We start from the raw sequence: 16,126 nt of genomic DNA on the forward strand, positions 1-16,126 counted from the left end.
GTATTGGCCAGACAGTTTTATGAGTATGCAAACAACCCAGCAAACATAATACTTGAGGATGATTTGGCTATCAATTTTTTTGTTTGCTTTTGTTAATGTTCCACCTATACAACTACATGAAAAGGAGCTGTAAAAAAATCAATTGGGGCACGTTCTGCTAAACAGAAATTTCGTGGATTTGGTGAAGGGTGATGAAAGCGCTAAAATACGTAATATTTAATGTATTCTCTTGCAAGAAAAATATTGGCATTCGAGACTGTTCTAGATAAACTTTGGAAAGAAAATTCCACTTAAAGCAAAGTTAGGCAGCATGAAGTTTCCTTTTACTGAGTGCCAAGATGTAATACATTTAACGTGTAAAGAATCACTGACCGGAGAAATTCCGAGAATAACGAACAACTAATCATTTAAGTATAGTAAAACTGCTCAGGAAGTTGAGCTACTTTTAAGGCACTTGATTCCGTCACGTATAATTTGAAAACTGGGGCAAAGTACCGCAGATCACTTAAACTGAGAGCAAATCAATAACGATGACTTTTATAGATGAGGTCATGACGAAAAAACCACCAAGTCTATATTCTGTAAGCGCATTCCTGTATATTTTCGGTGTAGGGTTCTTAAGTGATACGAGCACAGTAGCAAAGTTAAAAATACGGCAAGTGCTGCGGTTCCTTGACTTTACGAACCGGTTTTAAAAGAAGTAGTTTTGTATTGATGCAGTATCGCAAAGGGACCAACCGCGGATCTAAGTATCCTGACGAAATTGTTAGCAGCGACCTTAAGCTAAAATCCCAGATTGATTATTTTGCTAATTTTTCATAAGAATTAATTTGGGCTAGTTTAACGCTTTATTTTAACATGCATACGTCGCTGGAAAAATATAACAAATTCACATCAAATGAAGCGATGCTGTCGACAAACATTTTTTTGCACTAGGAAATAGTATCATATCAAGAGAGTTAATCGATTTTTCAAAAAAAAAATGTATTTTGTTGTATAAACTAAAAAATAATAAATTTACACATCTGCTAACTATATACTTTCTTTGGTTTATAAAAATAAGCAACATTATTTCTCTTAAAGAAGGAAAAAATAGGTGGTACGGTTTGAAATCTCATTAATTCTTTTTTTTTTCGATGGGCACCATAATGGGCACGATATACATATGTACATTGTACATGTATATGTAAAGTTTCTAATAGTCTCGTTTTGGGTTTTTAGTAGTTAGTTTCTTAATAATTAAGTGGTGTTTTCTTCCATATAAGAAAAATTTGAGCATTCGTTAGGTATATGGAACAAATGAACAAGACCGCAAAAAAATTCTCAAAAATCAACGCGATTTTTGAATCATTTAAAACTTACACTTCATTACACCAAAATTCAATGGGCTATAAAACTGCATACTCGGAATTTCTCTGAAAATTCTGAATAAACATTTTGAAATTTCGATAAAAATCTGTAAATTTTTTTTATATGCACAAAATGTGAAACTCATATTTATATGATTTTTCAAGGAGAACGAACTGTATTTAAAGAAAAAATTATTAAAATTAAATAAAAAAGAAATGAATTGCCAAAACTTGTCAATAAGTCCCAGTGCTATAATTATTTAACACACTGTATACATTAAATTTTACAATGGGCGTTAAAACTACATACTTGAAATTTTTCTAAAAATTCTTAAGAAAAATTCTCAAATTTTGATGAAAGCTGTTGACTTTCTTTAATTTGCACAAAAATCTGAAAATTCGATTTTCATGATTTTTTAAGAAACTAAACCATATTTTCATTGAAACAATCATTAAAATTAATTGAAAATCAAATAAATTGCCCAAACTTGCCAATAAGTCATATAGCCTAGACAGATGGTGGCATTAATCTGGATTAACGTCTTAATGTAAGAGCAACTAATGTAAGAGCAACTAATGCGGATTGACAACTAGACTTAATTCTCATAATTTTAGCGTATTAGGGGAATTTTAGATAGCAACATTGCCGAAACAACATATCGTCTGTCACACTACAATTTTAATCAGAATTAATTGCGCCGGTAATTCCGATTAACGCCGCCCTCTGTCTAGGCTATTAGTGATAGAGTTATTTAACGTGTTATATGCATATGTATTAGAGCAGTGATGAATTCGTGAAATATATTTGAGTTACAGATCGCTATTTTAATGCTAAATAAACTCACCTTAAATTATTTCCGTTAGCGAACTACTGCTAAAACTCCCAGGAGCTTAAATTCAAATTGTCCTTAAAACAGTCCGCACCTACGGAGTTTCCTACGTTGCAGTAACTAGGTGCACTAGTGTGCAGAGTACGAGTAAACAAAACTTAAAATGAATTAAGTTACCAGAATCACATAAAGATAATCAAGTGGAAAAAGCAGTGGTAAGTGATAAGCTCATTAGCCTAGTTTGGTTTGCTGGTTTCGCTTGGAACTTCCAAATTTTACGATTTTCCATTTCGGTTTCGCTTTGAAAACTCGTTCAAATTGCAAAGCTATTAATGTGTTATGTTAAAAGAGTGTTAAGAAAAGCTGTTCGGCATGTTTAATGAAATTGTGCATCTAGTAAGCAGCAGAATTGAGCGTTGATGGAATTCCCCAACATTAGCGGGCGCCAAATTCAAAATACCAATGCTGACATAAAATAGTATTGGGACTAGTATAAAACGAATATACGAAGAATTAACATACATATGTAGCCGCCAATTATTGCCGGTTTTCACCAAGCTCGTCATAATTCACAAGAATCTTTTCGTTGCTTTTAAGCTGCTAAAGTGTTTATTATTATGGTATTCAACTTGACCTTGAACACATTGTTTACCTTTAGGTGGCTTTAAGTAAATAAATAAAATATACGTACGTATGTAGGTATGTACGATTATGTATCTACTTATACATTTCTTATCCCATTTTTACGCTTATTTTAGGCTTCTTTTATGGTTCCTTTGTACATTTTTGCACGTTTATTAGCCTTAGTTGTTGTTACCCTTTTCCGCTTGCGTCAATCAATCAAAGAAACTAGTTTTTTTTTCAACTCCTTTGTCATTCGTTTTTTGTATGCACTTAACCGCAAAAGTTCGCACAATGAAGTTGTAATGTATGGTCAGACGTGCGAACGCACATATATACATACATACGTATGTGTTTGTATGCATATACTGCGATGACGGATTTCCCCAAAGACCTTAATTGAAGTTGCATGAATTATTTTAGGTCGATTATTGTGCTAAAAATAATTTTCAATTGAAGTGTTTTATTTAGTGGATGTGCTTCAATCGGTCATACGGATTTATTAACACAATCGGGTCATTCATTCATCACAGGCAAAGGTATTTTTGCGGACGTTTTGTTTTATTAATTTGTGAAAATATTATTTTTTATTTTGTGAAAATATATTTACATGTAGGCATTTGTATAAATTCAAGTAATTTCTAAATAAAAGAATAATAAAAATAATAATTGGCTACGACCAATCGGCAGGATTTGACAAACCTTCGAATGCATTCCTAACATCTTGCATGAGACTTAGAACAATGATATAAAGCCCTGTATTTGGAAAAAAATCCAGACATACACCAAAGTAGGGGAAGTTCGGCCGAAAATTAAAAATCAGCGTCCAAGGTGAAGGTTTTGTCGAAACATTTTAAACCTTTGCGCATTTGTGACTGCAAACACCGCAAATGGATTAAAAGCGGGGCAAACGAACTTCGTAACATTTTAGACAAATCGGATTCAATGAATATATGCTTATAGATTAAGCAAAAATCGGTTCTACGAATTGATTAAAATAGCCGAGTCAACAAAGTAAATCATGCTTTTTCCCCGCCTCAACCGTATCGCTTATAGCCAGAAAAGGGGTGATGAACATGTACATTAGTATATGCATATTTAAACATGTGTTCGCAATAATAGCAGCTCGACATATTGCAAAGTTTTAACTATTTATTTATAAGAATTTAATTTTTATTTTGTATACATAAATAAAATATTTTTTTATATACATGCATGTATGTCTAGCTTACACCCTTTATTGGATGTTTCGTCGATTTCCTCATCGTATATGTGGTATGCGTCTTGATGTTGTTCAACAAATAGAGGGACCTACACAATTTTAAGCCGACTCCGAATGGCAGATATTTTTTTATGCGGAGCTTTGGCAGAAATACACTTGGAGATTTGCCAATGTCTCCCGAGGGGCGATCGCTATTAGAAAAAGTTTTTCATTTTTGGTGTTTCGTGCACGAATATTCGAATCCACGCACTCCCGATTAGTAGTAACGCACCAACCATTCGACTAAGGCGGCCGCTATTACATATTCTTTTTTTAAATATAGCTTATACTACAACAAAAACCATGTAACGTAAAACTTCAGACTTTGTTCAAAATTAAAAAAATATGCTATAAAAACTTCAAACTTTCTTTGGGTACAAAGTTTTGTAGCTCATTAAATTTTGTTAAAATATTGTTATAGTTCATTGGTGGCTCAAAACTCGCATTAATTTTTGATAATTTTTTCTTTTGTCGGTTTCATGCATTTACTTCCATATAAAAATTGCGCAAATATTTTTTATATGGAGAAAATCACTAGTCCGCCACAAAAAAATGTTCAAAATTGTAACCACTTTAAACTGGCATAATTTATATATATTCCCATTATTCCTACAAGGAACATAGGCTGTTAATAAAAATATTCCAATATTCTCCATCTAAAGCTAGGGATTCATCTCTCCAACTCTTATTTTGGGCTGCAATTTTGAGCTCGGTCTGCCTTATCCAGGTATGTGCAGGGTGTCCTGGCCTACGGTTATCGTGCTGACTCCATTCGATGGCCATTTTCGTAACGTGGCGCATTGATCGACGCAGGACGTGGCCAATCCAATTCATCGCCATTTCCTTCTTCTAACTTGAAAGTTAATAATATCTTGTTACGTTATTTCCCATAGTATGTTGAATTTTTGCGGCCATCTCAGTAAAGCTTTGTGTAAGGAGACAGATAGCGCCTGCATAATCAAGGTCGCTAATACTGCCGTGTAGGCTACACCTCTTTCTCCGCGCATTGCATTCGTCAGAAACCATCTCGAGAACAATGTTAAATAGTAGTGGGGACAAAATGCAGCTCTACCAGACTCCAAGTAACTACCAAAATTGATTGGGCTAAAAAAATTGCATAATAGACATTTGTATAAAAATTTTGATTAAAAAGTTTAAAATGATATGTTTTTTTTTTTAATTTTGTACAAAGTTTGAAAATTTGATTTATATGATGATTTGATAATTGATTAAAAAATTTACAGTATTTTAAAATAAAATAACAAACAAATTCTAACTCGAACAATATTGTAGATATTAAAAAAAAAATCATGACGCACTCAACTATGCTCGCCACTGCATGTATTTCGGCAAAAAATTGCAATGCGGCTTTTTTCATCTCAGTAAAAACAACACATAATAAAAAAAACATTCTATACTCCCGCACAAATTACATTAAATTCGAGAACAAGTTAATCAAAGCACGTAATTACTACAGGTATGCCTTCACACACAATTAAATTCACAGAACTTGAGGAAGCCAAAAGTTATAATAAATAAAAAATTAAAGCCAATTACTCGTAAGTGCGTATAATGAGCAAACAAATAAACAAAATTTCTGACAGCTAAATTTGTGCATTTTTATGTGTTTACGAATATTTTGAAGGCGATATCAAAACATCTAAACACCTCTACTAAAGTTGTCTATACATACATACATACATACATACATACACCCGATACATATGTATGTCAATTGTGCTAATTCACTTGAGGAGTCTACGTACTTAGATGTGCATGCAAAACAATTTTTCCTTTTTTTTTAGTTACTTGTTTGTGGTTACATAAATATTATTGTGGTGCATAAATACTAGCTACGAGTATGACCACGATTTTCGAGTGCCAAACACTTCACAACAATCGAAGCATACTCGCTGGGCTTTACGCGGAAGTCACGGATAATAAAGCCGACTTTGGTGGAAGCGAAAAATTAGCAGTCAGTTGTTATGTATTTATTTTAATTCACTTTTTAAATATATTTTTTATATAAGTATATGCATATATGCATGTAAATTTTGTTTTGATTTTCTATAAAATTCTTTTGAAAAATATTTGCACATAATTTGCCTCCAAAATATTAAACAGTTGGATATTCCAACGAAAAAACTCTGCGGCGAGAAAATAAAGAAAATATTTTGTTAACAGTTTAATTGAATAAATTAACAGTTTTTTCCATTTTTTACATATATTATTATTTCATTGTTATCCAATAGTATGATGCTTTGTTATTAATAATCGAAAAACATCAATAAATCTAACGAACTACAACAATTCGGTTAAAGCCAAATTATCGCAACTGGCCGCTGGACACGTGTCTGGCATACTAGTTTCACAGTAAAAAATTTTAATCTTAAAATTTGTAAACATAAATACAAATGGCATATAATTTACAATTATTAAATATATTTGTTTTGTAGATTATACATATATACATATGGATGTATGTGGGCGGTCATATGGTATATCAATTACTATACTCAGCTTTGTTTTTATTTTTATGTAGGTGTGTGTATTTTTATAAATGGTATTTTTAACTATCATAAAACTTATTAATAGCATAATTTCAGTGCGTGAGTGTTTTTTCAATAATGATTTTGGAAGTGACCGAAAAGTGCGAACTTATTGGCATATTTAAAAGCTGAGTGCTCTGGTGTGAGTGGGCAGGGGCGTAAAAGTTGTTACTGACTCTAAATTGGAAATAGAAAAAAATAGAATATATTACTAAATATTTAATCCGAAATAAAGTTAATTTTTGCTACATAACTAATAACGGGTGTATAATTAAGAAACATTGAAAGTTACAAAATGTATTAAGGGGGTATTCTAGTCTAGAGGACCGAACTTAGAGCATTTTTTGACGGTGTTTAAAAAAAAAAAATCTATTGATATTTTTGCTATCCATTTTTTATCATTTATTTATTTATATATTAAGAGCACACAAAATGAATTAATAAAAAAATAATTTTTCATGGAATTATGCGTACTTGAAGTCGAAGGTCGAAAGTCTGCCTTTGTGGTCATTGAAAAAAAAGATGACAAATTCTTAATTAATATGAATGTCTTTATCATATGACGCAGAAAAAAAGGGGAACACATTTTTTTTCATAAAATGGCGGCTACTCAAAAATTGAAGTCGATTTATCCCTAATTTTTAAGCTTTCTCAAATTGTTTACACATATTAAAAAATTGAAATTTCAAGTTTTTCGGGCGTCATGCGATAAAGATATATTTAAAGAATATTCATGATAAACTTCAAGCAAATCGGTTGATTAGAACTTGAGATATCGTGCCGACCGTATCGAAAGAAGTAGTTTCGAGAAAAACACGTTTGAAGTTCGCCGTCCGCTCAAACCAATCTAGCTGTCGCGTCACTAAAATAGTTGCAACTTCGAAAATAATTCGAATTTTGAAAAATCCTTTTAGGGAGACATTTAAGAATACTTAAACTATAGAATTTTGAAAAAAAAAATATTCAATTTTTTCAAATTTCTAGACTAGAATACCCCCTTAAGGATTTTGAAGAAGTAATTTTTTTTTTGCTTAAACAATACTTGGGCTTAAGCCCCATAGTTATATGGTGATCCTATAGTGGAAAAAGTTCCTCAATAGTTTCAATTCTCGATTTTGCCTCCACGTCTCGGAGCCGCACTTGAAACTTTAAAGGTGTTTTCTCAAGTCCCATTTTCAAACTCGGCGGACAGATTACTTACATATTTTCTAATTGACTTTATTTTTTCAAACAATGTACTACGTACTTACTTTGTTTAAATTAAAACATTTCAAAATTTATTTGAAAGAAAATCGTTATTTTGAAAATGTAATGACATATTCAGGTTTCGAATTATCATGCATTGTTTCCCACTAATTTTCACCACCTTTATACTGGTCTGCGTCATGAAATCACTACCCTTGACGCATTCATCCGGCCATGCGTTTCCAAAGCAGTCAGTTCTACGTATCCGGAACGACTCGGATTTATAGCCCGCCAAGGACTGTCACTTTAACAGCGTATATGTATGGGGAATGTTTATACTGCTGCACAAAAAAAAAACAACAATAACGCGTTCATCTCACTTTCGACGCGTTCTTTCACTAATTACAATCTCACCGTAAGCTTTTAAGAACATTCGATGAGTATTAGCCGCAATTATATTCGAATGAAAGCATAACTTACCAGAAATGAGGAGAACTTAGCATAAAACCTGATATTTTTTATCGAGAAAAAATTTATGAAGAATTCCCAATTCACCAGTGAAGCGCTGTGGTTATATTATGTATATGCTCAAAAATCCATTATTGGTGTATTATAAATCTGTCTATTTTTAGCAAAAAACTTTGTCTAGTGCTTAGTACTGGAACCATCTAGCGAAAAATTACGAAAAGCAAAGCATGTGTATGTACTTAAACATATCCATATTAAAAAAAGTTCGTCTGCCCACGCAGAAATTTTATCCCTTTGGCTCCAATTTTTTTTCTTTTGTTTTGATTCGCAATTTTTTTTCTCTCTTCTAATCGTATTATATTTATTTCAGAAGTGTATGCACAAAATTTCAAATTGCCACGCCCACCTGTTTGAGCAAATTCGACAAATATATTTGAAGCAGAATTTCTTTCAATTTACATTGAATTCAACCCTTGCTGAAAACTATTTCACATACACATTTTTCATTTTTGTCATAATTATTGGAAAAAAGCATATTTGAAAACGTATTGCTGATCTCTGAAAGCGCAGATACAGATGCGCGTAAAACCATACAGCTATTATATTATAACAAATAAGTAAAGATTATCGGCTATCACTAAACTCTATTGACAGAAACTAGGAGTTAAATATAAATAAGGTACAAATTAGAGTTGCGTTTGTCAAGCACGCAGTCATCCACAAAATATCTTTGATTAATATGTGTCACTCGAAAAATTTCATTAAACCCAAGTTTACATCATCATTATTGCCATAATGCGTAGTTTGAGGTTCATTAGTTTTAGTTTATATGCGTGAAGATATTTTTTATGAAATTTTAAATATGTAAATTTTTTTGTATTTTTTTTTTTCAGGGGAGAATTATAATTTCTGAGTAAAACTAACTATAATTCTTTAAACGAATAAGTTCTTTTGAAAATGTTTTTGCATCGAAGCGCTCTAACTCACTTTTAGGAAGTAGTTAACTCATCTTTGCGAGCCCAGCAGAAAATGTTATTTAGCAGTGATAGCCGTTTTACAAATGTAAATTTTTTTTGTAAATTACTTTTAGGCACAACTGAACTGTAACTATGCAATCAAGTTTTGTATGGTACAATTTTAGTGCAGACAATTATAATACTTTTTCCTTTAATTTAACAAAAATACATCATTTCTGCAAGTAATTATCTGGAAATGACAAATTCTAAAAAAGAAAAACAATTACATGGTTTATGATAACCGCGCACAGTGGTGGTGCTACCCATACAAGTTAACCGGACAAAAAACTATTTTTTATGTTTAAACTGTAAAACTAATTAAAATGAGTAGAAAACTCTTCATCGGTGTGAGTCAATTGCGCACTGCCGGTGCGGTAGAGAGTTAAAAGTGATATTTTTAAGGTTTCTCCACTTAATGAACAGCTCAGTGTGTCGGCTTCCCCAATGTACATGACATACATATATACATTTGCAATTTATTTTACAGAAGGATTTTCAATAAGGCATTTTGATCTAAAGAAAAATTGAATCTGGCACTTCATATCTAAAAACATATAGGAAATTCAATTCTAATATAAATCCCTGCACTTTGTAGGTCAAAAACAATGCCAAACGCAAAGATTTGTTCTTTTCAGGGTTCGGAAATAATTTTGGGTTCTATCTATCCAAATATTTTTTCAGTTTATTTGCAATTCTCGTCTATTAGTATAAGATTTATTAACAATAATTGATGCCATTATCACAGGTGTATGTACACTATTTTAGCGTGCACGTTTAACAAAGACTTAAGCAGCAAACTTTATGTGTGCAAGTGCCTTTACATTACTTAAAATGCACTTCGTGCGAAGTCGAAGCTCTTCGGATGTGTAAGGAGAGATATTTGAGGTTAATAATATCAAATGTACAGAGCGGTGTAATCTATTAGAATATCCACTTGATATAGAAGTTATAATAATTATTGTCAAATAAAACCAATTCCAATACACTTTCGTTAATGCAGAATTGTCAAAAGATATCGCAATTTTGTGTTCTTTCTATAAAATGTATACTCCAACAAAGTTAAAAAAGGCTTTTCAGAAATAGGCGCGAAAAAAAGTACAAAATGAAAATCTAATTTTGTAAGACAGATTTCTGTGGACTTATACCATATTGAATTAACTCAAAATTTGTCAATGAATTTTGACCAGCGGTCTGAGGCCAACACTCACGCAATCTGATTATTTTTCAAATTTCAACTAAAAACATCATACCGAAGGAAAAATGGTGCTAATAATTTTAATTTATTTAAGTTATGTTAAAAAACTCTACTATAAAAAAATATATATTTAAGTTTTATTTTTTACTTGGAAATTAAAAGTTAATTTTTTAGGTTTCTGTTTTGTTAGGAAAATAAAAATATTTTTCTTTACTTTAATAATGAATTACTAATCGTTGCTCATATTGATATATAAATTTTTTGTAAAAGCAAAGAAAAAGTATTAAAATAACTAGCAAAAAAATAAAACTCTGAACTTCATTTTATTTTAGAATCTAACAAATAAATAAACACCCAAAATATATTATAATTTAAATTTCAAAGCAATAAATGAAATTACAAAAATATTGTATACGGTCACTGCTCAACTATAAACATAAAACAGTATTTCAAGTTATTTCTGTGGAAACGCTTTATATTTCTGAAATCAAAGATATTTATATTATATCTTGTAGCGAAAATATTTTCTAAAAGGCAATGGCACTAAAAAGGATTTCAATAATAAGAAAAATTGCGAAAATCCCTTAGCATTTTTTGCTGGCATAGCACCATGATAAAAATATATATCTACATAAGTGTATGGAATTACCGCTGAGAGGTACTTTTAGCTTTTTTGGCGGTTGCGTCTTAGTTACGTTTCACACTCCCATTTTCATTGTTTTTTTTAGTTTGGGTTTTTTGATTCAAATAAAATTAAATTAAAATTAAATTTTTTTTTTTATTTAATATTTTTGTGCCGTACCAGTTTGTAAAATTCAGAAAAAGCAAGATGAACACGAGTGCCGTAGAACTAGTTTGCCGCGTCTTTACTCCAAATAAGACCAGCGCAATTAATTTCTTGTGTTCTTATGGTATATTCAAGTAACGTGAAATTCTTTGGTCATTTCTTCACTACTGTGCACTCATTTTAAAAATAATTTCTATATATCTGTACATAAAGAATGTTAAGTATCCTTCGGAAAATATAACGAATAGCTTAAACATTTTATGCGATGATTTGCTTCCCTTTTTATTGCATTTGGTATTTGTGACTTCCTTATAACCGCAGGTGATTCATGATTCTACATAAAAATACAAAAAAAAATTTTAGATTTTCGAAATTGTTATACATAACCACGTACACATATATGCAAATATACACAGGCATTCGTTTAATTTCTCTGTCCGTTTTATAGAATAAATAGAAACGACATCGAGCGCATAATTATCAAAGAGACTAAAATTTCACGTGACCATTTAACACCGGAGATTGCACTCCATCTCATAACTCCCGAATGTCGTCTCTTTCACGAACCTGTTCCCGCAGTTGACAGCGCGAAATTATTTAAAGGTGATCCTTTTTGGGCGTTTTATTGGCCCGGTGGTCAGGCAATTAGTCGGTTTGTTTACCCTTCTTATATTTAGCGTTTCAATGGTATCGTACACTCTCGTATTTACTTACAGTTTCATTCTGGACAATCCATCGTTAGTAACTGGCAAATCGGTGCTAGACGTGGGCAGTGGTTGTGGCGCAAGTGCCGTGGCTGCGTTGATGCACAATGCAAAATATGTTGTAGCAAATGACATTGACGAAGGTAATTGTTGTAAACTAAAATTATTTATTATTTTTTTATTAATAAAAAATAAATTTGAATGCAAAAAATTCGACTTGGAGATGCCGGGGATCGAACCCGGGGCCTTTCACATGCAAAGCGAACGCTCTACCACTGAGCTACATCCCCTATATTAATACTTTGTCCAAGTGCGCATTTCTCTTCTTTATATTTTCTCTCTTTAACACATTTCAATTTTTTAGTCGCTGGTTATGCTGCTGTACTAAACGCTCAATTGAATGAGGCAAACTCCACACTTCTGCACATTTGCACGGACAATTTAATAGCGACGTCGACATCTACTGCTCCGCATCTGATAAAAGAAGACTTGATTTTATTGGGAGATGTTTTCTACGATGAAGAATTTGCCGCCGTTTTGCAGCCTTGGTTGAAAAGTCTACGCAATGCGGGAAAACAAATACTCGTTGGGGATCCAGGGCGGCATGGCTTGACTGCGGACAGACGACGACTTATGAGACGTTTAGCTAAATATGAATTAACAGAAAGTGGCTGCATTGAGAATAATGGTTTTCGATTTGTTAATGTCTGGGAATTGAAGTAGAAGTTGTGTCAAAAATGCATAACGGTATCTATTAAAATTAACTCGTTTTTTTGTATTTGTTTGGTCCCTAAATGATCAAATTTTGTTTAAAATACTCTAAACTGTCAAAATTTGTTTATAGATTTTAACCATCTAGGGACCAAATTAAAAACAAAATTCATTGATCTTGTTGTTTTTGTTCTACTGCTACTACCTGCCTTAGGGCATGCGTACAATATTTATTTCTACTTAGGAGGCAATAGTAAAGCGAAAAATTCTATAAGAAATTTGAAAAAATTGTGTGAGTTAAAGTGTTTGTTGAAAATTTTAATGAAACAAATTTTTATACCTGAATTTAAAAAACACTGTTTTAAAAACAAAAAAAGACAAAAAAAAACGTATGTATTACTTAAATTTATTAAAAGAAAGGAGAACTGTTACATTTTATCTGCAAACTTTTTAATAAACATGTAAAAAAATTCAGAAAATTTCTTTTGTAAAAAAATTAACTAAAAAGCGTAAAAAAATTGTTTGAGAATTATGTGGTAAAAAAAAATAGAAAATCTTTGAATAAAGTGGAAAGTTTTAATGAAACAAATTTGCATACGAGAATTTAAAAAACGCTGTTTAACCCTTTCAATACTGATTTTTTTTAAGGGGAAAAAATATTTAACCATGAAAAGTTATTACTAGTGATCTAAATAGGATGTCCTCTTGTATAAATAAAGAAATTATTTCTAGGAATTGAGAAAATGTCCTGGGAAAACATTGTCCCACGCGTAATGAACACTCAGTAAATCTATAATTGTCGTTTTTCCACTTACTGACCTAGCACGTGCTACGATTTAACTACGACTGCAAAACATGTGTAGAGAAAAATACAAAGTATAACGGGTCATACGGAGCATAATTGATGGTATATCTCGTAAAAAACTGATGGGAAGAAAATACACAGCGATGCAAAGAAATATTTGGCATTTAGTAAAACGAAAACACTCATTGTGACATATTATATGTGTCCCGTTAGTATTGAAAGGGTTAAAAAGTGCAAAAAATACAAAAAAAAAGTTATGTATTGTTTTAATTATTAAAAAAAGAGAAATGTTAGATTTTATCTGAAAACTTTTTATTTTTTTATTTTATTTTAGGAAAAAATGTTTAGCAAATTTCTGAAAAAAAAATTGTTTGACAATTATGAGGTGTTAAAAAGAAATTGAAAATCTTTGAATTTAGATTCCATATGAAAATATTTAATAAAAAAAATATAACATAAAATATTAAAAATATATATATATATATTTTTTTTTAAATTTATAATTTTATGGGGTTTTCAATCTTTTAAATTTTAATGAAAGTGGGAGAAGATAATTCTAATGGATATGCGTGCAACCAAGGGCTTAGTGGCGAATTGGGGTTTAAATTCAGAGTCGAAAACAATTTGAAGGTAAGGATATATTCATACGATTCAAGAAGACTGGAGCCCGATGTCTTTAAACTACCTTAAATCACTAAATAACTCTATACAAAATCGCCTTTTTATGTAATTCTAAACAACTATACACATTATTAAATAAAACAAACAATAGTTTACGAACAAGCCGTCCGTTTTCTTAACATTTTCCTCTGCGGCCTTAAGCAGGGGAATTAAAAATTAACATTTGTCCAGGCAAAGTAGATTTTAATTTCCAACTACCATTGAGAGAATATAATTTTTTTAGCAATCACTTTTCTTAGAACATAATTTAATTATTAGTAAAAAAAAAATTACATTTTAAATTTGACATAAAAACAAATGGAAAATATTTGGCCCTAATCGAAAAAGTACAGAGCCACAAAAGTAATTGAGAATGGGTCAGCTCATATGTATATCTATCTATAGAGATTGAAAAAGAATTTTCGAAAAATTTGCTGAAAACAAGTGAAATCGAGTTATTGTTTTTTTTCATGCGTGCAAATACTTATTTGTGCCATTGTGTTTTGGATTTAATTTTTTTTTTTACATTAAGAGGATTTTGTACAAAACCCTTTCCGAAAAAAATTTCGTGGCACGCTTGCTAATAGGGACTCTTTAGTAAACATTTCCTTGTTCTTAGTTGAACATTTTAAATAATATACATTTTTTTGGTTAGTACCATCAATTTTAAGGAATAAGATTTAAAAATAATTTTTTTTTTTCAAAAATCCAAAAAATTCGACTTGGAGATGCCGGGGATCGAACCCGGGGCCTTTCACATGCAAAGCGAACGCTCTACCACTGAGCTACATCCCCATCTATTACACACGTGCACAATTACAAACTTCATATCTGCTACCAATTTTATAAACAATATTAACACTTCACTAATGAAAAGTATCCAAGCACATAAATACATACATAAATGCTCGTTTTGGAATTCATTAAGTACTCGTTATTTGTTCACCCACTGTCATGTTGAATTTTTAATTACATGACAGTTGAAAGCACGAGTCGAGCACATGGGCGGTGTGCTAGCACCAGCACAATTCTGTAATATGTATGCATGGATGTTCATAAATATAAGTGTGTATACATAAATAGGAATGTAAATAAAAAGGAATAAATTGCATCAAATATAGGTTAGAGTTGTTGTATTTTGTATAAAACTTAAGTTTTCCAAAAATTTCAAACCATTTTGATATATGTATATACATACCTTGGTTTGGGGATTTTACTATATTTATCTTGTGGCTCAATTTGCTGGTGAATTTTTTTGGAACTATGGAACCAGCTAAAGAGGAGCGTTTAGTTTATATTATATAAGGATGTATGTATGTAAATAAAGTTTGCTTAAAAGATAGCTCTGTCACATAATTTGTGTATGGGGATCAATTATTTTTCAAGTACATTTCGTATGAACGTTCACATGCAATTTGTTCAAAAGTCAACGAAACACAATTTATTTATGTCTATTTGTCATACTATTTTTGTCTAAGTATGTATGTATTTAGTTCCAAATTAGTTGTGATTGTGCATAGTGGTTTTTATGCGTAACATTTTTTCTGCAGTCCTGCCTTTCATTTTAAAAATGTATTGAAAAAGGGATTTGCAGAAAGTGAATGGCAAATATATTTTGTTTAAAAGTTTTCTAAAAGGAAAAGAACTCAATTTCATAATACAAGGTGGCGCAAAATTAATCATCCTATCGTCAACCACATTTGACACGTGTGAACTAAACAGCTCAGCTAGACGGCAAGCAATGAAACGCGTAAAGATCAAAATAAAGATTTCCATCACTCGGAATAATTTTTTTTTATTAAGGGGACCCGGAGGTCTAGAAATTAAAAAAAAAAAATCGATTTTTTGTTTTTTTCGATATTTCGAAAATATAGTATCTGAAGAATAATGTGAAATTTTCATGCGGAAATTCTCAATATTATAGTTTCTACAGCCCACTACTTAGGTAGAGAGCGGTTCGCGCGTTCCTGTACATCAAACTTTCA

At 31.3% G+C, this 16,126-nt stretch overlaps 1 protein-coding gene and 2 non-coding genes across 3 annotated transcripts in view; 1 reads left to right on the forward strand and 2 right to left on the reverse strand.

The window, feature by feature from the left end:
* The window catches only part of LOC129244029 (electron transfer flavoprotein beta subunit lysine methyltransferase-like), a 114,839-nt gene extending 101,793 nt beyond the window's left edge, over positions 1 to 13,046 (forward strand). Inside the window, exons 3-5 of the mRNA XM_054881611.1 lie at positions 11,710 to 11,913; positions 11,978 to 12,108; positions 12,330 to 13,046. Of these exons, the coding sequence (XP_054737586.1) occupies positions 11,710 to 11,913; positions 11,978 to 12,108; positions 12,330 to 12,688 (694 nt within the window). The 3' untranslated portion in view covers positions 12,689 to 13,046. The remainder of the gene's footprint in view (positions 1 to 11,709; positions 11,914 to 11,977; positions 12,109 to 12,329) is intronic.
* Positions 12,184 to 12,255, reverse strand: Trnaa-ugc (transfer RNA alanine (anticodon UGC)). Its single transcript has one exon. It is a non-coding gene; the product is annotated as a tRNA-Ala (tRNA).
* A 1,818-nt stretch (positions 13,047 to 14,864) lies between the features above and the next one.
* Trnaa-ugc (transfer RNA alanine (anticodon UGC)) lies at positions 14,865 to 14,936 on the reverse strand. The gene has a single exon. It is a non-coding gene; the product is annotated as a tRNA-Ala (tRNA).
* Positions 14,937 to 16,126: the final 1,190 nt, after the last annotated feature.

Source organism: Anastrepha obliqua, chromosome 4 (assembly GCF_027943255.1).
Source record: "Anastrepha obliqua isolate idAnaObli1 chromosome 4, idAnaObli1_1.0, whole genome shotgun sequence".
NCBI classification, from domain to species: domain Eukaryota; kingdom Metazoa; phylum Arthropoda; class Insecta; order Diptera; family Tephritidae; genus Anastrepha; species Anastrepha obliqua.